Source organism: Myxine glutinosa, chromosome 4, assembly GCF_964187855.1.
Source record: "Myxine glutinosa chromosome 4, kmMyxGlut1.1, whole genome shotgun sequence".
In the NCBI taxonomy this organism is placed as follows: Eukaryota; Metazoa; Chordata; class Myxini; order Myxiniformes; family Myxinidae; genus Myxine; species Myxine glutinosa.
The window spans coordinates 188,091,577-188,116,333 of NC_136264.1; the positions used below are offsets into that span (position 1 = coordinate 188,091,577).

Consider the following 24,757-nt stretch of genomic DNA (forward strand, 5'->3'; position numbering starts at 1 on the left):
GGGTTCTTAGAGACTTCTTTCAGCATATTTCGGGCTGAACTTGCTGGGGCGGCCTGGCCTGAACAAGTTGGCAGTTGTATGGAATCTTCTCCACTTGTAGATGATCTTCCGGATAGTCGAATGATTGATTTCAAATTGTTTGGAGATCTTTTTAAATCCCTTCCCAGACTCGTAGGCATCTATAACCTTCTTTCTGAAGGCCTCAGAGAGCTCTTTTGATCTCGGCATGGTGACGCCACACACTTCAAAAACAAAGAGCAAACCAAACTAAATGTCTGAGGTTTAAATAAGACAGGTTCCTCCAAGGTCCTCTCTGACGATGTTCTAATCATTTGCACATGAGCTGGTGCACCTGATTCTAATTTTAGGTATTTGAAGTAGTGATAAATGTAGGGGTGTGCTTACTTTTTCCACATGCGAAATTTGCATTTATGTTTATTTAAATTATACAATGGACTACAAAATGTAAATGTTTCATGGTATTTGTTATATTATTCCACCTTTATCTATCAATATTGTTGAAATGAAGAACAAATAGCTGTATGTTGAAATATGTTGAAAAAGTCAAAACTTTACATGGGGAGTACTTACTTTTTCACGTGACTGTAGATCGCCTACTCGTTTTTGTGAATTACACCGTTAGATCTTTAACGTCCACCAACTAATGCTTGAAAATGGGAAGCCCAGTTTCGCAACCATTTGAGGACCTACACACATTGATGCTATGACCCACCTGTGAAACACCGGGATGACAGTTTATAGGTTCAAACCCAGGCTACACAGCTCAGAGGTGAGTGGGCATACCTCTAGGCTATCCGGTTAGCCAATAATCTGACCAAAATTTCCGTTCTGATTCAGTGCCGGCAGAGGATGCTGCACCCCAGAGCATGCAGTTTGCATATTGGGGGCACTGGAAGATAGAAAATGGCCTGTCCCATCAGCAATTGGATTGTGGAAGGTAAAAATCTCATGGATCTCTTTCGAATGGTTAGCGATTGTGTGCCAGTAACTCTGGCCAAATACAATGACCCTAGATTAGGGGCAGTATTTAAAAAAAAAACATGGATGTGGATATTAATTTAATTGTTAAAAATGCTTTTGAAGTTTTCGAAACAAGTATATGTGAATAGAGATTGTATTGTGACACATTCAGCCTGTTTGTTTAAGTCGACCAGTTTCATCCACTGACCAGAAATAAAAGTTAATTAACAAGATTTGCATTGTTTTTTGTTTTTTGTTTTTCACGGGAATTTTTCCACACTTGTTGAACAACCGGTCTTATTGGTGTGCATTATTACCCGCACACACAGAAATTGTGTTTTAATTAGGACATGTGGAATAGGGTAGTGTTAATATGGAATACGGTACTGGTATAAAGCCCGTCAAAAATAACGGGTTGGAACAGATTATTTGACCGTGCAGCCGCGTGAGCGTGTCAAAGTCTGAAGCCTCGGCCTAGTGTCAAGTGTGCTTGTATCTTCTTTATTTATTAGACATCCTACAGACGTAAATTAACACTCGTTTTACTCCATGCATTGCACTTCATGTGCAGCAAATTTCACCTCCCTGTGCCTTGTATTGTGATTTTAAAAATACCGCTTCTGTACACCGACCTTGAGGCTCAGTTTGCAAGCCACCGTCTACAATTCCAATTTAAGAGACATAATTACTGTACTCTTCTTTTGGGTCTTCGGAGTCCTCGGGGTCTTTCCTGTCCTCGGGGTATTTTGGGTCCTTGGGATCTTCAGGGTCTTTTGTGTCTTCTGGTTCCTCAGCATCTTTTGGGTCCTCTGGATCCTTGGGTTATTTAAAGGTCTTTGAGGTCTTTTCAGTCTTCTGGGTCTTTTAGATCTTCAGGGTTTTTTGGGTCTTCGGGGTCTTCAAGGTTATTTGGGATATTTTAGTTCTTGTGGTCTTTTCGTTCTTCTGGGTCTTTTGGGTTTTCTCGGTCCTTGGGGTGTTTTGGGTCCTCTTTGTCCTCTTTGTCATTTGGGTCCTCGGGGTTGCTTGGGTCTTTTGGATCCTGGGGTCTTTTGGATCCTCGGGGTCCATTTGGTCTTCAGGGTATTTTGGGTCTTTGAGGTCCATTGGGTCTTCAGGGTCTTTTCAGTCTTTTGGGTATTTGGGGTATTTTAGGTCTTTGGAGTATTTTGGGTCTTCAGAGTCCTTTGGGGTCTTCTGGGTCCTTTGGATCTTCTGGGTCTTCATGGTCTTTTGTTTATTTAACAGTCTACATGGTTTTTTGGGTCTTCAGGTATTTTGGGTGTTTCTAGTCCATTGGCTTTTCGGGGTCTTCTGGGTCCTTGGGGTTTTTTGGGTCCTAAAAGTCTTTTAACCGGTGGACACAGTCGTGTTCAAAGATTGCCCATTAAATCCCTCCTAAAGCACTACTCAAAGCCTTTAAAACCTACCCTTATGAAGGGGGACAGACACACATACACAAACACACACACATTGTGCTTTATATGGTAGATATCAGTGTTTTTCCTCTCTGACAGGATGGTGCAGAGGTAGCGCACTCACTTGTGAGCTGTCTCACCTGACTTTCATTCCTGACCACACTATAAACAGTCAGATTGGTGTTTCGCAGGCAGGAGGATACATCAATGTGTGTGCCGTCCCTCGGTGGACATTAATCTGGGGATCCCATCTGCTATTAGTTAGTGGATGTTAAAGATCCCTGCACTCTCCACAAAGAGTGGGTGAGTTATTTCCAACACCATGAACAAATTATAAATGCATGATCACATCAGGTCCATTCAAACACCAGGCCTGACCAACCGGGTTGGGAAAGACTTGGGCCAAAAGACGTTCCCCTGAGAACCCCACAATAAGTTAGGAATCATTGGGCCCATTAAAATCAGGAAGTTGGGCGATCATTGGGCCCATGCATATTTTGCTCCCTTCCTTTCTGCTTTAGTTCTACGAGCCGCGACTATATATATTTCCTATGTAGGGATGGCAGGGATACTCCATTATTCAAAGAAAGATGTCGAGGTTTTCACATGATCATTTATTGTGACCATCCCTACCTTCTTTAAATAAATTTTTTGGCATACTTTCCCGACATCCTTTGACATTTTTTTTAATGATTTTACCCTCATCAGAGGAGAGGGTATTGCATTTTGGTCTGTTTGTTTGTTGGTTTGTCTTTGTTTGTTTGTCTGCATATAATGTACTAACATAAGCCACAAATCCCACCCAATGGTAACCAATAATACATGGTATATATTTTTTCACCCAGTACCTCCATAAGGCATGTATAATTAGAATGTGAGTACATCTATGAATTACATACCATAAAACCGCACAAATAAGGGGTGGAAAGGGTCTGCAATCCTTGATTGCTTGTTCTAGTTACCCTCGCCTGAGGAGAGGGTATTGCATTTGAGTTTGTTTGTTACTTGCCGGAATATATTCCGGCTATTATGTTGGTTGGTTGGTCTGTCTGTCTGTCTGTTTGTGCGCAGTACTACGTCTACATCGTTGCACATAGCATCGCCATACTTTACACACATATTTGCCTTGCCCTGGAATAGACTGTGCCCAATTTTTAACTCTCTATGCCCAACGTCAAGCTCAAGGTCATCCAAAACGTGAAAATAGTTTTTGCTAACTAGCAACAGTACCCGCCATCACGGTCCCGCCATCACGGTCCCGCCATCACGGTCGTCTCTCCAACTCACAATCCCACGAGATATGCGGAAAGGACGACCCAAAACCAATTATCTTCTTTTTGATTCGTATACAAACATCATTAAAAGTAAATAATGACCTCTGCCAAAGTTCAAACGACGTGGGTTTAATCCCAACATGAGAGAATTCCACATAGCTATTTGGGCGGTGTATAAGCTAACAGATCGCTGTCTCCATCGATCTTGCCAAGGCCGTAACACCTATCGGCTCAAAATCCTTTTAACTGTTGACTTGGTAGTTTTTACAATGAAGGAAACACGTAGGGAGTACATACGACATAGCGATTGTGAATGTGACAGCTCTGAGGCTTCTTTCACTTCGCACCGCAGTGACAGCGAGCACCAACATGGCGGCTGTAAGACTAAAATCTGGCTTCAAGCCCCCTCACCACCCAAAGCCTTCAACCACACATATTAACACGCTCCTCCCCTTTCATTCCCGTTCTTCAAAGCAAAGCGGTAATAATTGTTGTATTGCCATTATATATTACTCGCAACGGTACCCGCCCTAAGGGCGTGGCTTCAATTGGGAGGCGCAAACAAAAAGGCAAGGTACATTCCGGCAAGTCCTCGGTCTCTGACCGATTTTTCATCTGTCTGTCTGTTTGTTTGTCCGCACATAATAAATATGATTTTCTCTGCAACCGTTGGTCCGATTGACAGGAAATTTTCACCATAGGTGCAACTCCACTTGTATAATTTTATAATGATAATTATGATGTCATCGGTCACGTGGTTCGGCCGCCATCTTGGAAAAACCGAAAAATTTTGCACCTCTATATCTCCAAAAGCGCTGAATAGAAAAAATTGAGACATGGCTCATTCTAAAGAACTCTCCATGGGAAATAAAATGTGTTAATGATGATGTCATAGGTGCCTCCATTACGATGTCATAATTCGACAAGTACAAAACTTCATCTGATTGAGATGAAATTTCTTGAGCATAATCGAGGAATAAATTAGTTTAGAAAAAAAAAGATGACATCATCAGCCACGTGGTTGGGCCGCCATATTTGTTTTAACACAAAAGCCTTAAAAACCACTGAAAATACATCCTGGCGAGGGTTTGCAATCTCTGATTGTTCTTTCTTGAAACAGAAGAAATTTGTTTGTTTGTCTGTCTGTTTGTTACCTGCTGGAAAAGAAAAGAAAAAGGCAAGTATGTTGATCGGTTGGTTTGTCTGTCTGTCTGTTTGTCTGTTTGTCCACAGTACTACATCTACACCGTTGCACGTAGAATCGCCAAACTTCACACACATATTTCCCTTGACCTGGAATGGACTGTGCCCAATTTTTAACTCTCTCAGCCCAAGGCCTCCATGATGACGTCATAATTCGATAATTCAACAAGTACAAAACTTCATCCAATCAAGATGCAATTTCTTGAGTGCCATGTCGGCATAAACTGGTGGAGAAAAAAAAGAAAAAGACGTCATCGGACACGTGGTTTGGCCGCCATCTTGGAAAAACCGAAAAAATTTGCACCTCTATATCTCCGAAAGTGCTGAATAGAAAAAATTGAGACGTGGCTCATTGTAAAGAACTCTCCATAGGGAATAAAATATGTTATTGATGATGTCATAGGTGCCTCCATTATGACGTCATAATTCGACAAATACAAAACTTCATCCAATCAAGATGCAATTTCTTGAGTGCCATGTCGGCATAAACTGGTGGAGAAAAAATAATAATGATGACGTCATCGGTCACGTGGTTCGGCCACCATTTTGGAAAAAAAAGGAAAAAATTTGCACCTCTATATCTCCGAAAGTGCTGAATAGAAAAAATTGAGACATGGCTCATTGTAAAGAACTCTCCATGGGGAATAAAATATGTTAATGATGATGTCATAGGTGCTTCCATTATGACGTCATAATTCGACAAGTACAAAACTTCATCCGATCAAGATGAAATTTCTTGAGCATAATCTAGGAATAAATTAGTTTAGAAAACAAATAATGATGACGTCATTGGTCACGTGGTTCGGCCGCCATATTTGTCCAAAATGGCCAATAAAAAAGTGCATTCCGGCAAGTCCTCGGTCTCTGACCGATTTTTCATTTGTTTGTTTGTCCGCACAGAATAACTATGATTTTCTCTGCAACCATTGGTCCGATTGACAGAAAATATTCACCATAGGTGCACCTCCACCTGTATAATTTTTTAATGATAATTATGATGGCATAGGTCACGTGGTATGGGTGCCATCGTAGAAAATATATAAATAAATTGGTGAAATAAATTGGTGGAGACATAAATTGGTGGACAAAAAAAATAATGATGTCATCTGTCACATGGTTTGGCCGCCATCTTGGAAAAACCGAAAAAAATTGCACCTCTATCTCCGAAAGCGTTGCATCGAAAAAATTGAGACATGGTTCAATGTAAATAACTCTCCATGTGGAATAACATATGTTAATGATGATGTCATAGGTGCCTCCATTATGACGTCATAATTTGACAAGTACAAAACTTCATCCGATCCAGATGAAATTTCTTGAGCATCATCTAGAGATAAATTGGTGGAGGGGAACAAAATATGACGTCGTCCTTCATGTGGTTCGGGCGCCATATTTGTTTTTACTACAAAAGCCTTAAAAACCACTGAAAACACATCCTGGTGAGGGTCTGCAATCTCTGATTGCTCTTTGTTGTTGGTCTTGTGACTGTTTGATTTTGTGATAGTTTTTTTGCTTTGATTTTATGATTGCTTATTTTGTGGTTTAAAAAAAAACATTTCTTCTAACTAGTTCCCAAGCGTTATCTCAGCAATTGTACAATTAACATTATCGGCACCAGTTTGTTAGTACAATGGTTGATTAACTTCCCCCTCTTTGTTAATGCACTTTTCCATAAAAATCCAAAAACTATAACCATGTTTAAAATGTAACTAAAATGGCAGTGCAAGATGAAATGGATAACACATTTGACTTGCATGACCTTTTGTTTATCCCTACGAGCAATGTAGTTTTGTTGTGTTGTTGAATTCTGAACTGGGCAGCTGCTAAATCAGCACCACAAAGAGGGAAGTCGAGGCATTTTGAAGGTTATTGAGATTTTTATTTCCCCAAAATAAATCTGTCCATGCTGATGAAAAACCACAAATAAAAAAGGAGAAAAGACTTTTTATGCAAGGTTCTGCAATAAATAGTCGTTAACAAGTTCTCTCTCAAACTATCATCCGTGCAAATTTTAATAACAAAATCTGCTCATGTTTGTTGCCACGTTGACAAACCATGGTGAATACTTCAGCCGGAGGCACTTAAAGGGTTAATCCATTGTCTGTGACGCATTTCGGGCAAACCTTTTGTTTTTAACATCAAACAAATGTCCAAATATCTATTTATTTGTGATCCTTAATGAAGTTGTATTTTAAGGTATTTTGTATTATATTTATTTTTTAAATTATTTGTATTTGTTTAATCCCAATAATTACTAGTTACCGAAGATGACGATGAACTGTTGCACAGTGAAGTAGAACGGTACTCAGTGGAGAGCATACCTCTGCCTGGTTGGCCAAATCACTCAATGGTGAAGAATCACTTCAAAAATCCTACTAGCTGGATCCGGATCTTCACCACAATTGAATCGATTCTTCCTTGTCACACACACAACCTGTCCACCAAGTTTCGTCCAAATCCATTCATTACTTTTTGAGATATCCTGCTATGAATAGTTTTTGTCCCTGTCTCCCAATGGTGAAGAATCACTGAAAAAAATTAAATAATCCTCATATCCGAATCAATATTCATATCTTCATCAAAATCGAATCGAATCGTCCTTGTCAGACACCCAACCTGTCCACCAAGTTTCGTCCAAATCCGCCCACAACTTTTTGAGATATCCTGCTATGTATCGTTTTTGGCCCCATCTCCCAATGGTGAAGAATCACTTAAATAATTCTAGTAGCCGGATCCGAATCCGGATCTTCACCAAAATGTAACAATGTCGTCCTTGTCACATCCGCTACATCTCTGCCAAATTTCGTCCGAATCCATCCACAACTTTTTGAGATATTTTGTTCACAAACAGACAGACAGCAAGCGGTGAAAACATAACCTCCATCCACCCTTGGTGGCGGAGGGAATTAGCAAAAGTAGTTGCAAAATGCTTGGAAGATGGCGAAACCCCCATGACTTGGAATACTTCCGAGCTGTTACCAATCCACAAAAAGGGGAATAAGGTGAATAGAAAGGGTTAACGTTCAATAAGCATTCTGTTCAAGTTATAAATTGTTCACAAAAATGATTAATAACAGACCCAGGGTTGAACTGGATAACAAGCAATCATGGACCTAAGCAGGTTTTAGACGTTGTTATTTAACAATAGATCCCATTAAAACATTAGCTTCTGGAAAAATCAAGACAATTTAAACTTCCTTTGCATCTGAGTCATCGATTAGGAAAAAGCCTTCGACAATGTGGACCAAGATCCACATCACTCATCATCTAAATGTCAACCCCAGACGCAGTATATTTTAAGTGACGTATACAATGGTGGAACAGTGACCTGGAAATGTCATCAAAATAAAGGTGTGATCAAGATGGACAGAGGGTGCCACACGTAGAGACGAGATCTCACCAAGATTGTTTGCTGCCTCAGAGTAGTTTTTCCAACAGAACCTGTAATTAATTCTGAAATGATATTGTTTTCATTTCAAACAATGCTGAAGAACTGCAAATCATGATGGAAGGTCTTCATTTGGAGAGTCAAAAGATGGGATGAGAAATGAATATGATGGAAGGTCTTCATTTGGAGAGTCAAAAGATGGGATGAGAAATGAATATGATGGAAGGTCTTCATTTGGAGAGTCAAAAGATGGGATGAGAAATGAATATGATGGAAGGTCTTCATTTGGAGAGTCAAAAGATGGGATGAGAAATGAATATGATGGAAGGTCTTCATTTGGAGAGTCAAAAGATGGGATGAGAAATGAATATGATGGAAGGTCTTCATTTGGAGAGTCAAAAGATGGGATGAGAAATGAATATGATGGAAGGTCTTCATTTGGAGAGTCAAAAGATGGGATGAGAAATGAATATGATGGAAGGTCTTCATTTGGAGAGTCAAAAGATGGGATGAGAAATGAATATGATGGAAGGTCTTCATTTGGAGAGTCAAAAGATGGGATGAGAAATGAATATGATGGAAGGTCTTCATTTGGAGAGTCAAAAGATGGGATGAGAAATGAATATGATGGAAGGTCTTCATTTGGAGAGTCAAAAGATGGGATGAGAAATGAATATGATGGAAGGTCTTCATTTGGAGAGTCAAAAGATGGGTTGAGAAATGAATATGATGGAAGGTCTTCATTTGGAGAGTCAAAAGATGGGATGAGAAATGAATATGATGGAAGGTCTTCATTTGGAGAGTCAAAAGATGGGATGAGAAATGAATATGATGGAAGGTCTTCATTTGGAGAGTCAAAAGATGGGATGAGAAATGAATATATTGGAAGGTCTTCATTTGGAGAGTCAAAAGATGGGATGAGAAATGAATATATTGGAAGGTCTTCATTTGGAGAGTCAAAAGATGGGATGAGAAATGAATATGATGGAAGGTCTTCATTTGGAGAGTCAAAAGATGGGATGAGAAATGAATATGATGGAAGGTCTTCATTTGGAGAGTCAAAAGATGGGATGAGAAATGAATATGATGGAAGGTCTTCATTTGGAGAGTCAAAAGATGGGATGAGAAATGAATATGATGGAAGGTCTTCATTTGGAGAGTCAAAAGATGGGATGAGAAATGAATATGATGGAAGGTCTTCATTTGGAGAGTCAAAAGATGGGATGAGAAATGAATATGATGGAAGGTCTTCATTTGGAGAGTCAAAAGATGGGATGAGAAATGAATATGATGGAAGGTCTTCATTTGGAGAGTCAAAAGATGGGATGAGAAATAAATATGATGGAAGGTCTTCATTTGGAGAGTCAAAAGATGGGATGAGAAATGAATATGATGGAAGGTCTTCATTTGGAGAGTCAAAAGATGGGATGAGAAATGAATATGATGGAAGGTCTTCATTTGGAGAGTCAAAAGATGGGATGAGAAATGAATATGATGGAAGGTCTTCATTTGGAGAGTCAAAAGATGGGATGAGAAATGAATATGATGGAAGGTCTTCATTTGGAGAGTCAAAAGATGGGATGAGAAATGAATATGATGGAAGGTCTTCATTTGGAGAGTCAAAAGATGGGATGAGAAATGAATATGATGGAAGGTCTTCATTTGGAGAGTCAAAAGATGGGATGAGAAATGAATATGATGGAAGGTCTTCATTTGGAGAGTCAAAAGATGTGATGAGAAATGAATATGATGGAAGGTCTTCATTTGTAGAGTCAAAAGATGGGATGAGAAATGAATATGATGGAAGGAATTAAAGTTCAACCTTCATGCAACGAAGAAGGATATGAAATGGATCATTGCCAAATTGAAGAAAGCAATAATCAGATTGACTGAAAGCAACTCATGACTAATGGATCCAGGTAACTTTGAAAGAAGTGAAGAGACCTACTCGAGCAGGATGGGCAGCATCTGGATATAATGCAATAATTTCGTGAAAAGCAAACTGCCCTTGTGATTGAAAAGGAAAGTTTACAATCAATGTGTGACCTCCCACACCGATCCAAGTAAATCCAAATAATTACTGAAGTTATTTATTTATCATTATATTTATTTAGTCCCGATAATTGCTGAAGTTATTCATTTATAAGGTAATTATTTATTTAATTTCAATAATTGCTGGATTCATATATCAAGATATATTTTATGCATATCTGCAGAGAAATGAGCGACTTGCAGGAATCAAACTTTGTGCACATCTCAATAAAATTCTGAATATTATAGAGCCACTCGCCTCTGTGGTGCGGGAAGTGCTGACACAACGCCCCGCCCCAAGCACGTGATCAACTCTACACCACGCCCCCTCGGCACGTGATTACAACTTCTTCAAACCTGATGGTTGCAACGTTGCAACGGAGAGACGAACGTTTCAGAAGTTCGGCGACTGCTTGGGTCGTGGCACGTTCAGTTTGCAGGTAAATTGGAAGAGAAAAAGTAAAATGCCGATAAGTTTAATACTCAATTGTGATCAATAGTTCACGTTTATTGGAGAGGGGACTAATTGAGTTAAAAGTTGCGAATTTGGAATTTTCGTCATTTTATCACTTTTCGCATTTAATAATGAGCTTATTTATACACAATTTGGCATGATCTGTGATGTAATAATGTACACTGTTGTTGTAATAATAATTATTCGGTCGTGGAAGTTATGTTTCATCCCTGTCTGTTTGTGAACAGGATATCTTTAAAAGTTGTGGACGAATTCGGACGAAAATATTGGTGGACAGGTTGGGTGTGTGACAAGGACGAATTGATTCGATTTGGGTGAAGATTCGAATCAGGACTCGGATCAGATCGTTTTTTAAAGTGATTCTTCATTATTGAGTGATATGGCTAAAATCGATACCTAGCACGATATCTCAAAAAGTTGTTGACGGATTCAGACGAAACTTGGTGGATAAGTTGGGTGTGTGACAAGGACGAATTGATTCGATTTGGGTGAAGATTCGAATCAGGACTCGGATCAGATCGTTTTTTTAAGTGATTCTTCATTATTGAGTGATATGGCTAAAATCGATACCTAGCACGATATCTCAAAAAGTTGTTGACGGATTCAGACGAAACTTGGTGGATAAGTTGGGTGTGTGACAAGGACGAATTGATTCGATTTGGGTGAAGATTCGAATCAGGACTCGGATCAGATCGTTTTTTAAAGTGATTCTTCATTATTGAGTGATATGGCTAAAATCGATACCTAGCACGATATCTCAAAAGGTTGTTGACGGATTCAGACGAAACTTGGTGGATAAGTTGGGTGTGTGCCAAGGACGAATTGATTCGATTTGGGTGAAGATTCGAATCAGGATCCGCATCAGATCGTTTTTAAAGTGATTCTTCATTATTGAGTGATATGGCTAAAACCGACATGTTGCACGATATCTCAAAAAGTTGTTGACGGATTCAGACGAAACTTGGTGGATAAGTTGGGTGTGTGCCAAGGACAAATTGATTTGATTTGGGTGAAGATTCGAATCAGGACCCGGATCAGATCGTTTTTTAAAATTGATTCTTCATTATTGAGTGATATGGCTAAAACGGATACCTAGCACGATATCTCAAAAAGTTGTTGACGGATTCAGACGAAACTTGGTGGATACTTTGGGTGTGTGCCAAAGACGAATTGATTCGATTTGGGTGAAGATTCGAATCAGGACTCGGATCAGATCGTTTTTCTTATTGATTCTTCATTATTGAGTGATATGGCTAAAACGGATACCTAGCACGATATCTCAAAAAGTTGTTGACGGATTCAGACGAAACTTGGTGGATACTTTGGGTGTGTGCCAAAGACGAATTGATTCGATTTGGATGAAGATTCGAATCAGGACTCGGATCAGATCGTTTTTCTTATTGATTCTTCATTATTGAGTGATATGGCTAAAACGGATACCTAGCACGATATCTCAAAAAGTTGTTGACGGATTCAGACGAAACATGGTGGATACTTTGGGTGTGTGACAAGGACGAATTGATTCGATTTGGGTGAAGATTCGAATCAGGACTCGGATCAGATCGTTTTTTAAGTGATTCTTCATTATTGAGTGATATGGCTACAACCGATACCTAGCACGATATGTCAAAAAGTTGTTGACGGATTCAGACGAAACTTGGTGGATAAGTTGGGTGTGTGCCAAAGACGAATTGATTCGATTTGGGTGAAGATTCGAATCAGGACTCGGATCAGATCGTTTTTTTTAGTGATTCTTCATTATTGAGTGATATGGCTAAAACAGATACCTAGCACGATATCTCAAAAAGTTGTTGACGGATTTAGACGAAACTTGGTGGACAATTTGGTTGTGTGATGAGGAAGAAATGATTCAATTTTGGAGAATATTTGAATCTGGATACGAGAATTTTAAAAGTGATTCTTCACCATTAAGGGATGTGGCCAAAATGATGTGACCATAGCATGATATTTCAAAAAGTTGTGGACCAATTATGACAAAATTTGTGGATGAGTTGGTTCGGTGACAAGACCAAGCCGATTAGATTTTAGTTCAGGTGCAAATCCAGATCCGGCCTATTAGTGGGATACAAAACGTAAACTGTTAATCATGGTTGAGTGGAGGTATGCTCACTACCGAGTGCCGTTCTAGTCGTAGTCTCTTAGTATCATATTTATTTATTTTTTGATATTTAATGAATAATGAAAATAGGGACTGCATAACAAGGGGCCATCTTGGAAGGTGTGACACAGGGATGGTAATAGATATGTGGGAGAGGGTGGTGAGGTTAAGCAGGTACAGCACATTGCCAGGTAGCTATAGTTGAATCTAAGAGGGTTGTCGGTTGTAGATAAATTATAAATCAAACGATGTAGTGTTCACACTTTATACGTCTATAGGAATTTAGTGAGGCCTCATCTTGAATGTTGTCACATGTCAGGAAGGACATTAGCTACCAGAGAGAAGGTTCAGCGTCGGGCAACTCTATTGATTCTGGGCCTAACTAATCTTAGCTATGAAGAGCAGTTCAAGCAAACATGACTTTATACATTAGAAAAGCGAAGATGGTTAAGATAATAACGTATAAGGGCAAAATAAGTGCAGACGCGTTTTTCAGCAGAATGGACACCGACAGGACCATATAGGCCATAGTTTCAAAGTAAAGAAGAGGAGATTTAGGATGGTCATGACGCAGAGGTCTTTCACTCTGACTAGTTGATGCATGGAATAGTCTCCCTGCAAGGGTAGTGACAGCAGAAACAGTAGATTGTTTTGAATTTGAGTTACATATGTATCTAGATGTAGTAGGGATATCGGGGTATACTTCGATATTGTCACTATTGTGCAGGCCCGATGGGCTTAACAGCCTCCTTCTGTGTTGAATAAATAGCTTATCATGGCGTTTCATGGGGCAAGCCTATACCAGAAGTAAAAGGAAAAAGAAGTAAAAAAAAAAAAAAAAGGATTATAAACCACAAAAACGTATGCTTACCGTTTTAAACAATCACTAATGCTGTTTAACACTAAACTAAAATAAATTTGGAGGAATTCTGACATTCCATGAGGCAATCGATGCTGATTGCGTCCACCACAGATTAACGGACCCAATGCGAGATTTACTGTAATTTACCCCAGAGAGGATAATACCGTTGCCCTTCCCATCATTCCTGTAGGAAGTAGATGTACTCGTAGTTTTGAAAAAACTATTCCACATATAATAAATCGAATGATATCTGTCTGTCCCCCACCCCCGAAACATTGAAATGCTCCTTGGAGAGCAAAATAAAAATTGCTTTAAATTAATCCAAACCTATGTGAAAATTATATATATTTTAAATCAGATAAATAATATTTAACCCGGGTGGTGTATAGGCAACAGACTGCTGCATTGATCACGCTCAAATTGTTTTTTTGCTGATAAGAAATATATAACCTCCCATTTTGAGCTCTGTCAACCAGCGCAATAATAAAAGTCTTTCTTTGTTTTTTCCTTTTTGGTATTTTTACCATGGCCTTCTGCTGGTGCTTATACATAATATTAAGATGTAAGTGAGAGTTTAAGAATTATATGTAACATGTAGGTTTATTGTGCTCATAAACATCGTTTTTACAGGGATTTTTTTTTAAATCTGGTAGGATTTTTTTGGAGAAATCATTGAGGCTCATGGAAGAGCTAGAGCAGAATTGATCAGAACAAAATAGAAGAGGGGGAAACACCCACAGCAGAGTTTAAATGAGTGTGAGAGTGAGATGAAGTGGCGGGGGAGGACACGTGAGGGTGGAGAAGTTACACACAAGCAAAATGAAACATAGCAAGAAGATCAAGGGAAATGCAGGGATGAAACAGAAAAGGTACAAACCAACCAGCAACTGAAATTGAAAGAGGTGAGAGCGTGAGAGTGTGTGAGAGAGAGAGAGTGTGAGAGAGAGAGAGTGTGAGAGAGAGAGAGAGAGAGAGAGAGTGTGTGAGAGAGAGAGAGAGAGAGTGTGAGAGAGAGAGAGTGTGAGAGAGAGAGTGTGAGAGAGAGAGTGTGAGAGAGAGAGTGTGAGAGAGAGAGAGTGTGAGAGAGAGAGTGTGAGAGAGTGTGAGAGAGAGAGGGAGAGAGAGTGTGAGAGAGAGCGAGAGAGAGAGTGTGAGAGAGAGAGAGAGAGAGTGTGAGAGAGAGAGAGAGAGTGTGAGAGAGAGAGAGAGAGAGTGAGAGAGAGAGAGAGAGAGTGTGAGAGAGATAGTGTGAGAGAGAGAGAGTGTGAGAGAGAGAGTGTGAGAGAGAGAGTGTGAGAGAGAGAGTGTGAGAGAGAGAGAGAGTGTGAGAGAGAGAGTGTGAGAGAGAGAGTGTGAGAGAGTGTGTGAGTGAGAGTGAGAGAGAGAGAGAGAGCTTGGGAATGGGGTCATTTGTCGTGGTGTACAGCTGCCTTAAAGCCATGGAGTGAGCAAAAGTCTAGAGGTATGCATCTCGACTCGACCCGAATCTCGACCCAGATATAAACTGTAATTTTGGTGTTTCACGGGCAGCGTGAGGCATACATGTTTGCACCACCCTTCAAACTGGTTTTCCCATCTGCCAACATTATTTGGTGAACGTTAGATCTCATGTTGTCCTTCGCGAAGAGCTGGCGAGTTGTCACCGACAACCTCAACAAATTCCAAATTCCTTCCTGGACTGCTGGGCAGCAAGATGCCCGGTCTTGTTGGAGGTTCCTTGACACCATGTTACTTTGCTTGCTATCTCAGAGTGTGCTTTCTGTCTGAACAGCAGCTTCTGCACTACAACCAAATTGACCTGGTACTTCGCAGGTTTCTTGGAAATGGCCTAGAAACCAATTCAACAATTTGAGAAAAGATGATTTTATGAACCCTTTTAACCTCTAACTCTCTCCCTTTCTCCCTCTCTCAATCTCCTTTACAGATATGTCCAGGTTATACTCATCATCGTCCGCAGCACTCCTGCTGCTCTTCGCCATGCTCTTGGCTGCAGCAAACTCGGAGAGTGTGCCGCACAACTGCAGTTTACCTGGCTGCACGTGCACCAAAGAAAATAAAAGTACCAAATATGTCGATGTGATTTGCCAACGTTCAAACCCAAAAATGTTTTTCGAAAACATCCCTGCATTCACAAAGAGCCTGAAATTCAACGAAGCCGGGCTGACCTACTTGCCAAACGGTGCTTTGGATCGTCTGCATCATCTCGAAGAAGTCGATTTCCATAAAAACCCCTGGCATTGTGACTGTAACATCATTTACCTGCGGCAGTGGCTCGAGGATAACATGGCTATATCGAAGGGTCATCCCACCTGCGGAACACCCAACAAGTTGGAGGCAAGTGGAGTTCCAGGAAAAGTAACTGCAACGGGGTTCGGTACCTGTGATGCAAAAGTAGTAAGAGTTAGTCATTGCTTTGTAGGTATTGGACTATCCCTCAATTTTGATAATCTATGAGAAGATGGAGTTGGTAGAATTGTCCAGAAATGTGGGCACTAATCTCTAAGCTGTTTATGGTCAGGTTCACTATGTTAACAAATAATTTCGTTCAAAAATTTTGGAGATTAGCAAAACTATACATTTTGGAATATTCAGAGCATGAGGAATCCAAAAATCAATGTTGGCATTTGCGTAGACACCTTTGCGAAAATGACACTCAGAACAGTTTTGCTAATCTCCAAAAAATTTGAACGAAAAAACATAGTGAACCTGACTATTTGCCTGGGTACCTGTTGTTTCACTTGCAGGGCCAGGAATCAATGTGTGTGCTTCTTAGATACCATGACAACAGGTTATTTGTACTGCTTCCTATCTCAAAAGGGTGGTGGTTGTTTCTGTCAGCTGGACAACCATGACATACAGAAGACCTATAATTTTCTCTTTTTTTCTTCTACACAGACGACACGCGTCAAAGATTTAACGGGCAACGAGTTTGAGAACTGCCTGAAGAAGCCCCCTGGGTGCTGGGACTTGGTGCTGCGTGATATGGGATTACACATGATCAGTCTCCTGCTCTTGATCCCTCTGTTCTCCGCACTGTGCAGCGTCCGCAGCAAAACGCTGCTCTCGTGCAAAAGAGCTCGTGCGGCCGAGCCTCCCCAATCGGAAGAAAGCATTTACGAGGAGGTGGATAGAGGCTTGGCTTTCTCCGCCATGTAGCTTGTGCATGCTCCGAAGCTTGATTATGGCGTCACATAATATCCCAGAATCCGCACCAATTGGAGGCAACGATATTTTGGTGTTTTTAGACAGTTAATGCAAACTAAAAGATCATGCACTGGTATTACACATTGGGCACACCAAGTCGCTCCAACATTCCAGAAGCAGGAAGGACAAATAACTCCATCCAAACTTCTGATTGGAGGAAAATTTCCAGTGCAGCCAATGAGTCTGCACAATACAAACCAGATGTAGGTCGGCTTAAAGTGAACATGGGCCGTCTACAACAATTGATCTTTTCAATTAGTAGTTTTTTCTCAGCACAAGAACATGACGGACTGCTGGAGTACATTATTGTTTGTGACATCATAAATAATAATAATAAGGCACTTGAGATGATGTAATAATGGATTAAATTAAATAAACTTCCACTTTTCCCTGCTGCCTGGGCATTATTATGTAGTGTATTGAAATACAAAGCAGCATGTGGACAGATATTGAAGCTTAAAGAAATGGTGAATGTTATGCAGACAAACCCTTTAGATCTGCAGTGAGATGTGGTGATATGGAGTGAAGTCGGAGTGAGTGTAAAGCACTTTCATCCACGCTCAAATTCATGTTTGCGATGTGGTAGAATTTTCACATTTCTTTAATAAATAAGTAAAGCATGCTTCCCAAGGAGCGAGGTCTTTGGAGATAGTTGGTCTCCACTTACTAAATGTGCCATGAGGAGTGTTGGGCTGAAAGACCTAGAGTGCTGCCTCAAAGGCCTTTGGGGACCCTTTGGCTCTTGCTGAGAACTGTATCAGGATCCTGATTCAATCTGAGCATGTGCAGCAACTGGCAGTTAGTTGCATCATTTCATGGGAGGGGGGTCAAGGGCATGGCTGTGCTGCTGATGCAGTGCCCCTGTAGGAATTTATCATTTAGGGGTGCAGGCGATAACTCGCCCACTCTTCGTCAAAAGGCACAGTGGAGTATTTTTCCTTCTTCTTTAACGTTCACCTACTGGTGCCAGCAGACGGGACGCCCGGCTTCACATCCATCCAAGGCACATTGATTGCACGTGACGTCATTATCACATTATGTTCCTTCACCGGCTTTTGTGGACATCTCTTGCAATGGCCAGGACAGCAATGCAGATGTGCAACAGCGTACACCTTCACAAGATTCCCATCATGACACGATTTGCAAATGGAAACAGCACAGCAATAGCATTTGCAATGTCTCTGCATGAGCTTTCAGACATATTGACAATCATACTAAAATATGCAATTTGGTGTCTGTCTGACCGCGATACATTCAGTCGTTACCGTAAATGGGTTGAATATGGACAGCAAGGTGTATAAGGACACAAACTGAAAAAAGTTCGGAAACTTTTTTCGCTGAAAATTGATAACCATACTGATTTGTTGATATTTGGGTTGAAAGTGTTCTCTTGTTTAAAAAAAAAGCAACTTATAGTCCCTATTAACCCCATATATGGGTTAAATAGGAATAAATAGGATTTTTATGGCTGTCCCTATTCACCCCGTTTTACGGGTGTATAGGGACAGTCACTAATACAAAAAAATAATAATCAAGAAATAGGGACAGTTTGGAGAAACTTTTTATCCCATATTTTTTTCATTGGCACCGTGGTTTATATTATGGGTGCATATTATGTGCAGCCATCTGAGCTATCAATTTAGCAATAAGTTGGAAACTCAGGATTGTTTCTTGATTATTATTTTTTTGTATTAGTGACTGTCCCTATTCACCCGTAAAACGGGGTGAATAGGGACAGCCATAAAAATCCTATTTATTCCTATTTAACCCATATATGGGGTTAATAGGGACAATAAGTTGCTGTTTTAAAAAACAAGAGAACACTTTCAATCAAAATATCAAGAAATCAGTATGGTTATCAATTTTCAGCGAAAAAAGTTTCCGAACTTTTTTTCAGTTTGTGTCCCTATTCACCCCATTTCACGGTACGTATCCAATCTCAACCAAACTTGACAGGAGGACAAAGGGTCACATGATGGAGGTTGTAACGACTTCATTTGCCCCCCTTCCCAAAGAGTTTTCAGTGTTTGACAAAATCCATGTTAAGGTGTATAGATAGCTTATCATGGCGTTTTTCCAAGGCCACTTATAATAACAAAAGTAATAACAACACCATTGACAATCGCAGAATATACATGTTATTACAAAACAATATTAATACTAATAATATCCGCCTCCCAAGGGGTTTTTTTTCCTTATTGGATGAATGCCCTGCTAACGTGTATAGTTTATCGTAGCATTTCGAGCCTAGATCTAATGTAATCTATATACCCTAGAGAGGATAATGACATGACCCTTCCTGCCGCTCCCACGAGGAACAGGTGAACTCGTCATGGAAAAGACAAAATCGGATTTTTTCTAATAATAAAAATCATATCATACTTATTTGACTTTACACTTCGGACATTCAAAGGGTGATGCAAAACAAACTACTGTAGTTGGCTCGAATTTCAACCTTTGAACGTGTGATAAAATATGCTGAATAATGGCACCAACAAAACCAGGCAAATACAGCCCAGGTTAAATGATAATAAATAATTATATCTGTTTATAGCTTAGCAACACATGGGAAGTCTCATTATATTGAGCAAGTTATGATCAGTGTACGAGAATTTGCATTGGGATTTGTTATACTGGGACTCTCAACCATCCGCAACCCCTAAAAAGTAACAAAGGGCCCTATAGTGCACCATGGCTATAGTGTTTAGGGCACGTGAGCACATAACGAAAAAGTAGTAAAATTCCAAGAACTTCCGCATCTGACCCTGCACAGTTTGACCTGCATTTTCTGTTTGGTCGCAATAACTTAAAGCAAACTGCATGTAAAAGAGTTTTACTTCTTGCCCAGTAATGACTTGATGGATTTTAAAATAAATAAATAAAAATTCTACCTTTCAATATTCAAGTTCAAATTCATTCCCAGCAAGGGGGTTGCTCCCCAAAACTACCACTTGATGGCAGAGCTCTCATCATCATCATCATCGTTATCATCATTATCTGCATCATCATCATCATTGTACCATACTATTTACAGATTGTTGGTGATGCCCAAGCAGTCTCTCATGGCATGCTGGGGTGTTTGCCATTTCCTTCCCAGCTGAGTCAGGGTAGGGATTATTTTTTTCAGGGTGCCAGCGATAACTCGCCTCTTCTCTAAGGTCCATTAACTAATGCTTAGTAGCAGATGTGAAGCACCAGGGAGGGTTTATACCCGGGTCGAGATTCGAACCCTGGCTAGACAGCGGAAAGGTGTGTGTTCACATCTCTCGGCTATACTGCCAACTCAGCAGGATCATATACTGTATTAAAGGTACACGTTGGGCTGATGGGATGGCCTAGCGGTACGCACACTCATCCCTAAAGTATCTAGTCTGGGTTTGAATCCTGGCCCAGCTATAAACATCCTGGTGTTTCACAAACAGATTGATTCATCAGTGTGTGCCGTCCCTCGGATGGAGGTTACACCGACATCCCGTCTGCCAGCATTTGTTGGTGGACGTTAAAGCTCCTCTTGGAGGCCTTCGCTAAGAGTAGGTGAGCTGTCACCGGCACCAAGACCAAATGCCAAATTCCTGCCCTAACCAGCAGAGGGCGTGGTGGCATTAGCGGCACAGCCACTCCTTCAGCCAATGACGCTACCCCGCAGCCTGCATACGAACGAAGAAGAAGACAATACAGAGTTTATCATTACAAAGTATCGTATCTATCGAGTAGAAAGATCCATGGTCACATACAACTATCTTGTGTCATCATTTAAAAAGTGCCACGATGTGGCACATAAATGGAGTTTCTGCATCCCCCAAACTCTTCTTTAAGGTGCACAGTGGGGTAAAAAAAACAAAAAAAACAACTTGTTTTTCATGTCAAAGTGTTCTTTGAAGTACATATTTTCAGAATCAAACTGTTTTGATTGGTACTTATTTCCAAAGAAATATACCCTTATATATTTCTTTTATAGAAATATACCCAAAGAAATATTTCCAAAGAAATATACTTATTTCCAAAGAAAGACATATGTCTTTCCAAAGAAATAAGTTGAAATAACTTGAAAACTAATCATCCAAATTGAATGAAATTTGGCATTAATAATCATCTTAACATGTTGGATGAATTAATCATGGCTTTTTAAGATACCCCTACTACAAATTGAGTTGTGAAAAAAATCCTTGTATTTTTCTTTAAAAACAAAGAAAAAATATTTTGTGTAATTATCATCACAATTTACTGAAAAGCCGTCACTGGTCTCTTTGGATATACCCATACTAACTACCCAAAGGGGTAAATAACAGATTAACTGAGGCAGTTAGCAGTAGTTCCAGTTTCAATTATTTCAACCAAAAAAACATATTTTTGTATGTATCTAGAAAATTAAAGCTCACATGTTTATTTGTATCCGAAATTCACTTGTGTCTGTATTTTTGGATTCCTCATACTCTAAGCTTTCTAGCAGTATATGGTTTGTGGGAAAGACTGATAATTTCAATTTATTGATGGCACGTGAAACGTGCAATGTTACCCCACCTTGCACCTTAAGCGACAAGAATCGTTTGACATTAAACGACAGTGATTCGAAACAACATTGAACGATGACGTTGAAGGTTTTTTTTTGCATCCATTGCCTAACAGGTTACGAGATCACGAGTAGTTCAATAACACGAAAGTAAAGACAAGGTTGAGTTGCAATAACTTGACCATAATTTTTGGAAAAAATAAACAGCTAGTTATTGTGCTAAGGAGGTGGGGGATTTAAATAATAAATAACAACTAGTGGTTATTGATATCCAAGTACAACTCTCCATCAGTGGTGAGAACACAGTTTTGTGTTGTTACCGGTCGACTGTCGTTGCTAAAACGACCATATTGCATTAACATCCTGTTTAATGTTCCATTTGCATCAAGGAAGTTTAGAAGTGAACCTGCGCTGAGATACTGCATGTGGTACGGCTCTTCATCTTCATGTCAGTTGTTAGGTGAGTAAGGAGCAGGACCTGCAACAACAACGGCAATAACATAGTTGTGGTCCAGTTGTACAAGATGGAACTGATCCTTGCAATATTCATTAAAGCTCGTCGGAAAAGTCTTAAAATCCGTTCGATCCCCGAGTCCTAAAATGCATTTGGTGATGCGTATTTACGTAAATAGACTCTTCACAGAGCTGGTTGTCTGAATCTACATTATATTTTTAGCTCACCTGGAACGAATTTCAGGGGAGCTTATGCGATGGCGCGTCATCCGTCCGTCAGCCAGTCTGTCCTTCAGTCCATCCGTCCCTAAACACTTGCAAATTCTTCTCCGAAACCGCTGATGGGATTGTGACCAAACTTGGCACAAATTATATTTGTTGCGTTGTGACTAAAGTTTGTTCACGGCATTAAAAAATTTGTTTGACCAGGTTTGACGCCCCAAAATAGGAATTTGCTTTCTTCTCTGAAACTACACATACAATTCCGATGAAACTTCACCACAACCTTAATCACCCATGATGTACCAATGTTTGTTCAAGGCATTAGAAAAATTGGGGTCTTGGGAGGTATATTGGGTTGGGAGAGGGGGGGTTGCCCCCCCAAATAGATATTTTTTTATTTGTTTGTTTAAAGTCTAATGATTATGTTTGTACGATTCTACATGCTGCCCTGTCTTCTAGAAACCATTGAAATTAGTTACCCTTAGTTGGTGCATTATACTGTTCATTCTACCAGGTGAGCGCCAGGGGTATTGCCCCTATGTTTTTCTCTCTTCCTTGAGCCTGAGCACGTGTATTCTGTCAATCTTGTATACAGTCTTCTATCAATCTGTCATCACACAAAGTACCCAATTTGGCGTCTGTCTGTCTGACGTCGAAATATTGTGTTATTCGTCTGCAACCTCAACCAACGGAACGTGCCAAGGGTATTACAGGTCATACTGTATGAGCAAAAGTATGGGAATGTCATCAATTAAAAGACATGCTTCAGGAAGATGGCCAGTTGCTTATTTTCTCGTGATCAGCGGAAAGTGATGCGGCTGAAGCTTACATGCCAGAAGGGTGAGAAACACTCCTATCCTTAAAGTTTTGGGATGATTGGCCAAGCAATTGATGAGATTTTTTTTTTACCTCCGCCACTGAAAGTGGATGGAGGTTATGTTTTCACCCCTGTCTGTCTGTTTGTTTGTTACTTGCCGGAATCTATTCCGGCAAGTATGTTGGTTGGTTGGATTGTCTGTCTGTCTGTCTGTCTGTTTGTCTGTCTGTTTGTGCGCAGTACTACGTCTACATCATTGCACATAGCATCGTCATACTTTACACATATATTTGCCTTGCCCTGGAATAGACTGTGCCCAATTTTTAGCTCTCTAGGCCCAAGGTCAAGCTCAAGGGCCCCCAAAACGTTAAAATCAGGAGGGGGGGAGGGGGGGGTCGAGTTTTCATTTAAAATATATTTCAAACCACTATAACTCTAAAAGTACAAGAGATATGCATACACTTACTGTTACTGACATATAGGAAGTCACATATGACATTTCATTTGGCACCATGACCTTTGACCTTCAGTGACCGTGAAAGGTCAAACAAGGTCAAACATTGTTTTTTTTTTTACTAATAACTCTGTCAAACATTATCCGATTCCCTTCTAACCAACACCAAAATGTTCATTATTCAATTCCCGAAAAATAACATGTGGCATAAAATGGTCAAAAATGCTTAGTTGTAATTATTTTTTGGGGTCAAAGGTCAGGGGGCCAAGTTTTCATTGAAAATATATTTCAAACCACTATAACTCTGAAAGGACAAGAGAAATGCATACACTTACTCAGTTACCTTCCATTGCTTAGCGTATATACAGTCACGTGAAAAAGTAAGTACACCCCATGTAAAGTTTTGACTTTTTCAACATATTTCAACATACAGCTATTTGATCTTCATTTAAACAATATTGATAGATAAAGGTGATATAATATAACAAATATCATGAAACATTTACATTTTGTTGTCCATTGTATAATTTAAATAAAAATAAATGCAAATTTTGCATGTGGAAAAAGTAAGTACTTAGTACACCCTTGGCTCTAATAGGTGGTATTGCCCCCTTTGGCAGAAACAACCTCAAGTAGGCGTTTCTTATAACTGTCTACCAGTCTCTGACATCGACTGGGAGAATTTTTTGCCCACTCCTCCATGCAGAATTCTTTCAGCTGTGCGATGTTTGAGGGGTTTCTTGCATGCACAGCTCGTTTCAAATCCCCCCACAACATCTCGATGGGATTTAGATCCGGGCTTTGACTTGGCCATTCCAGAACCTTCCATTTCTTTCTTTTCAGCCATTCCTTGGTGGATTTACTGGTATGTTTCGCGTCATCGTCATGTTGCAAGGTCCACCTTCGGTTGAGCTTCAACTTTCCGACAGATGGCCTCACATTATCCTCAAGCACTCTCTGGTACAATGAAGAATTCATAGTGGATTCTATGATGGTGAGCTGCCCAGGCCCTGATGCAGCAAAGCTGCCCCAAACCATAATATTTCCACCACCATGCTTTACAGTTGGTATCAGGTTCTTGTGGTGAAATGCTGTCTTTGGTTTTCACCAAACATGTCTTCTGGTTCTGTGGCCAAATAGCTCTACCTTTGACTCATCTGTCCAGAGCACATTGTTCCAGAAGTGCTGGTCTTTGCCTCCGTGTTCATTGGCAAACTTTAGTCTTGCCCTGATGTTCTTTCTGGACAGCAAAGGTTTCCTCCTGGCACACCTCCCATGTAGATCAAATTTGTGCAGCCTCTTTCTAATGGTAGACTCGTGAACTTTGACACCAACAGTGGCAAGAG

At 40.1% G+C, this 24,757-nt stretch overlaps 2 protein-coding genes across 3 annotated transcripts in view; one reads left to right on the plus strand and one right to left on the minus strand.

The window, feature by feature from the left end:
• Positions 1-10,089: 10,089 nt before the first annotated feature.
• Positions 10,090-17,349, plus strand: GP9 (glycoprotein IX platelet). The gene is made up of 3 exons (XM_068099658.2): positions 10,090-10,735; positions 15,676-16,085; positions 16,647-17,349. The coding sequence occupies exons 2-3, from the start codon at positions 15,678-15,680 to the stop codon at positions 16,905-16,907; spliced, it is 669 nt and encodes a 222-aa protein (XP_067955759.2). The 5' UTR covers positions 10,090-10,735; positions 15,676-15,677; the 3' UTR covers positions 16,908-17,349.
• Positions 17,350-17,538: 189 nt separating this feature from the next.
• LCN12 (lipocalin 12) overlaps positions 17,539-24,757 on the minus strand; it is a 34,960-nt gene continuing 27,741 nt past the window's right edge. The window contains exons 4-5 of one of the 2 annotated variants that reach the window (XM_068099660.2): positions 21,872-21,943; positions 19,421-20,602 (exon numbers count right to left, since the gene is read on the minus strand). In XM_068099660.2, the coding sequence (XP_067955761.2) occupies positions 21,915-21,943 (29 nt within the window). In that variant the 3' untranslated portion in view covers positions 19,421-20,602; positions 21,872-21,914. Of the gene's footprint in view, positions 21,944-24,757 lie in introns of both variants that reach the window. The other variant, XM_068099659.2, reaches the window with a different exon arrangement.

Bases quoted from the DNA above. Each gene is read 5' to 3' on its own strand.
- GP9 (XM_068099658.2), top strand. From the start codon at position 15,678: ATGTCCAGGTTATACTCATCATCGTCCGCAGCACTCCTGCTGCTCTTC. The intron at 16,086-16,646 runs GCAAGTGGAGTT...TCTTCTACACAG, and splicing joins GAACACCCAACAAGTTGGAG to ACGACACGCGTCAAAGATTT.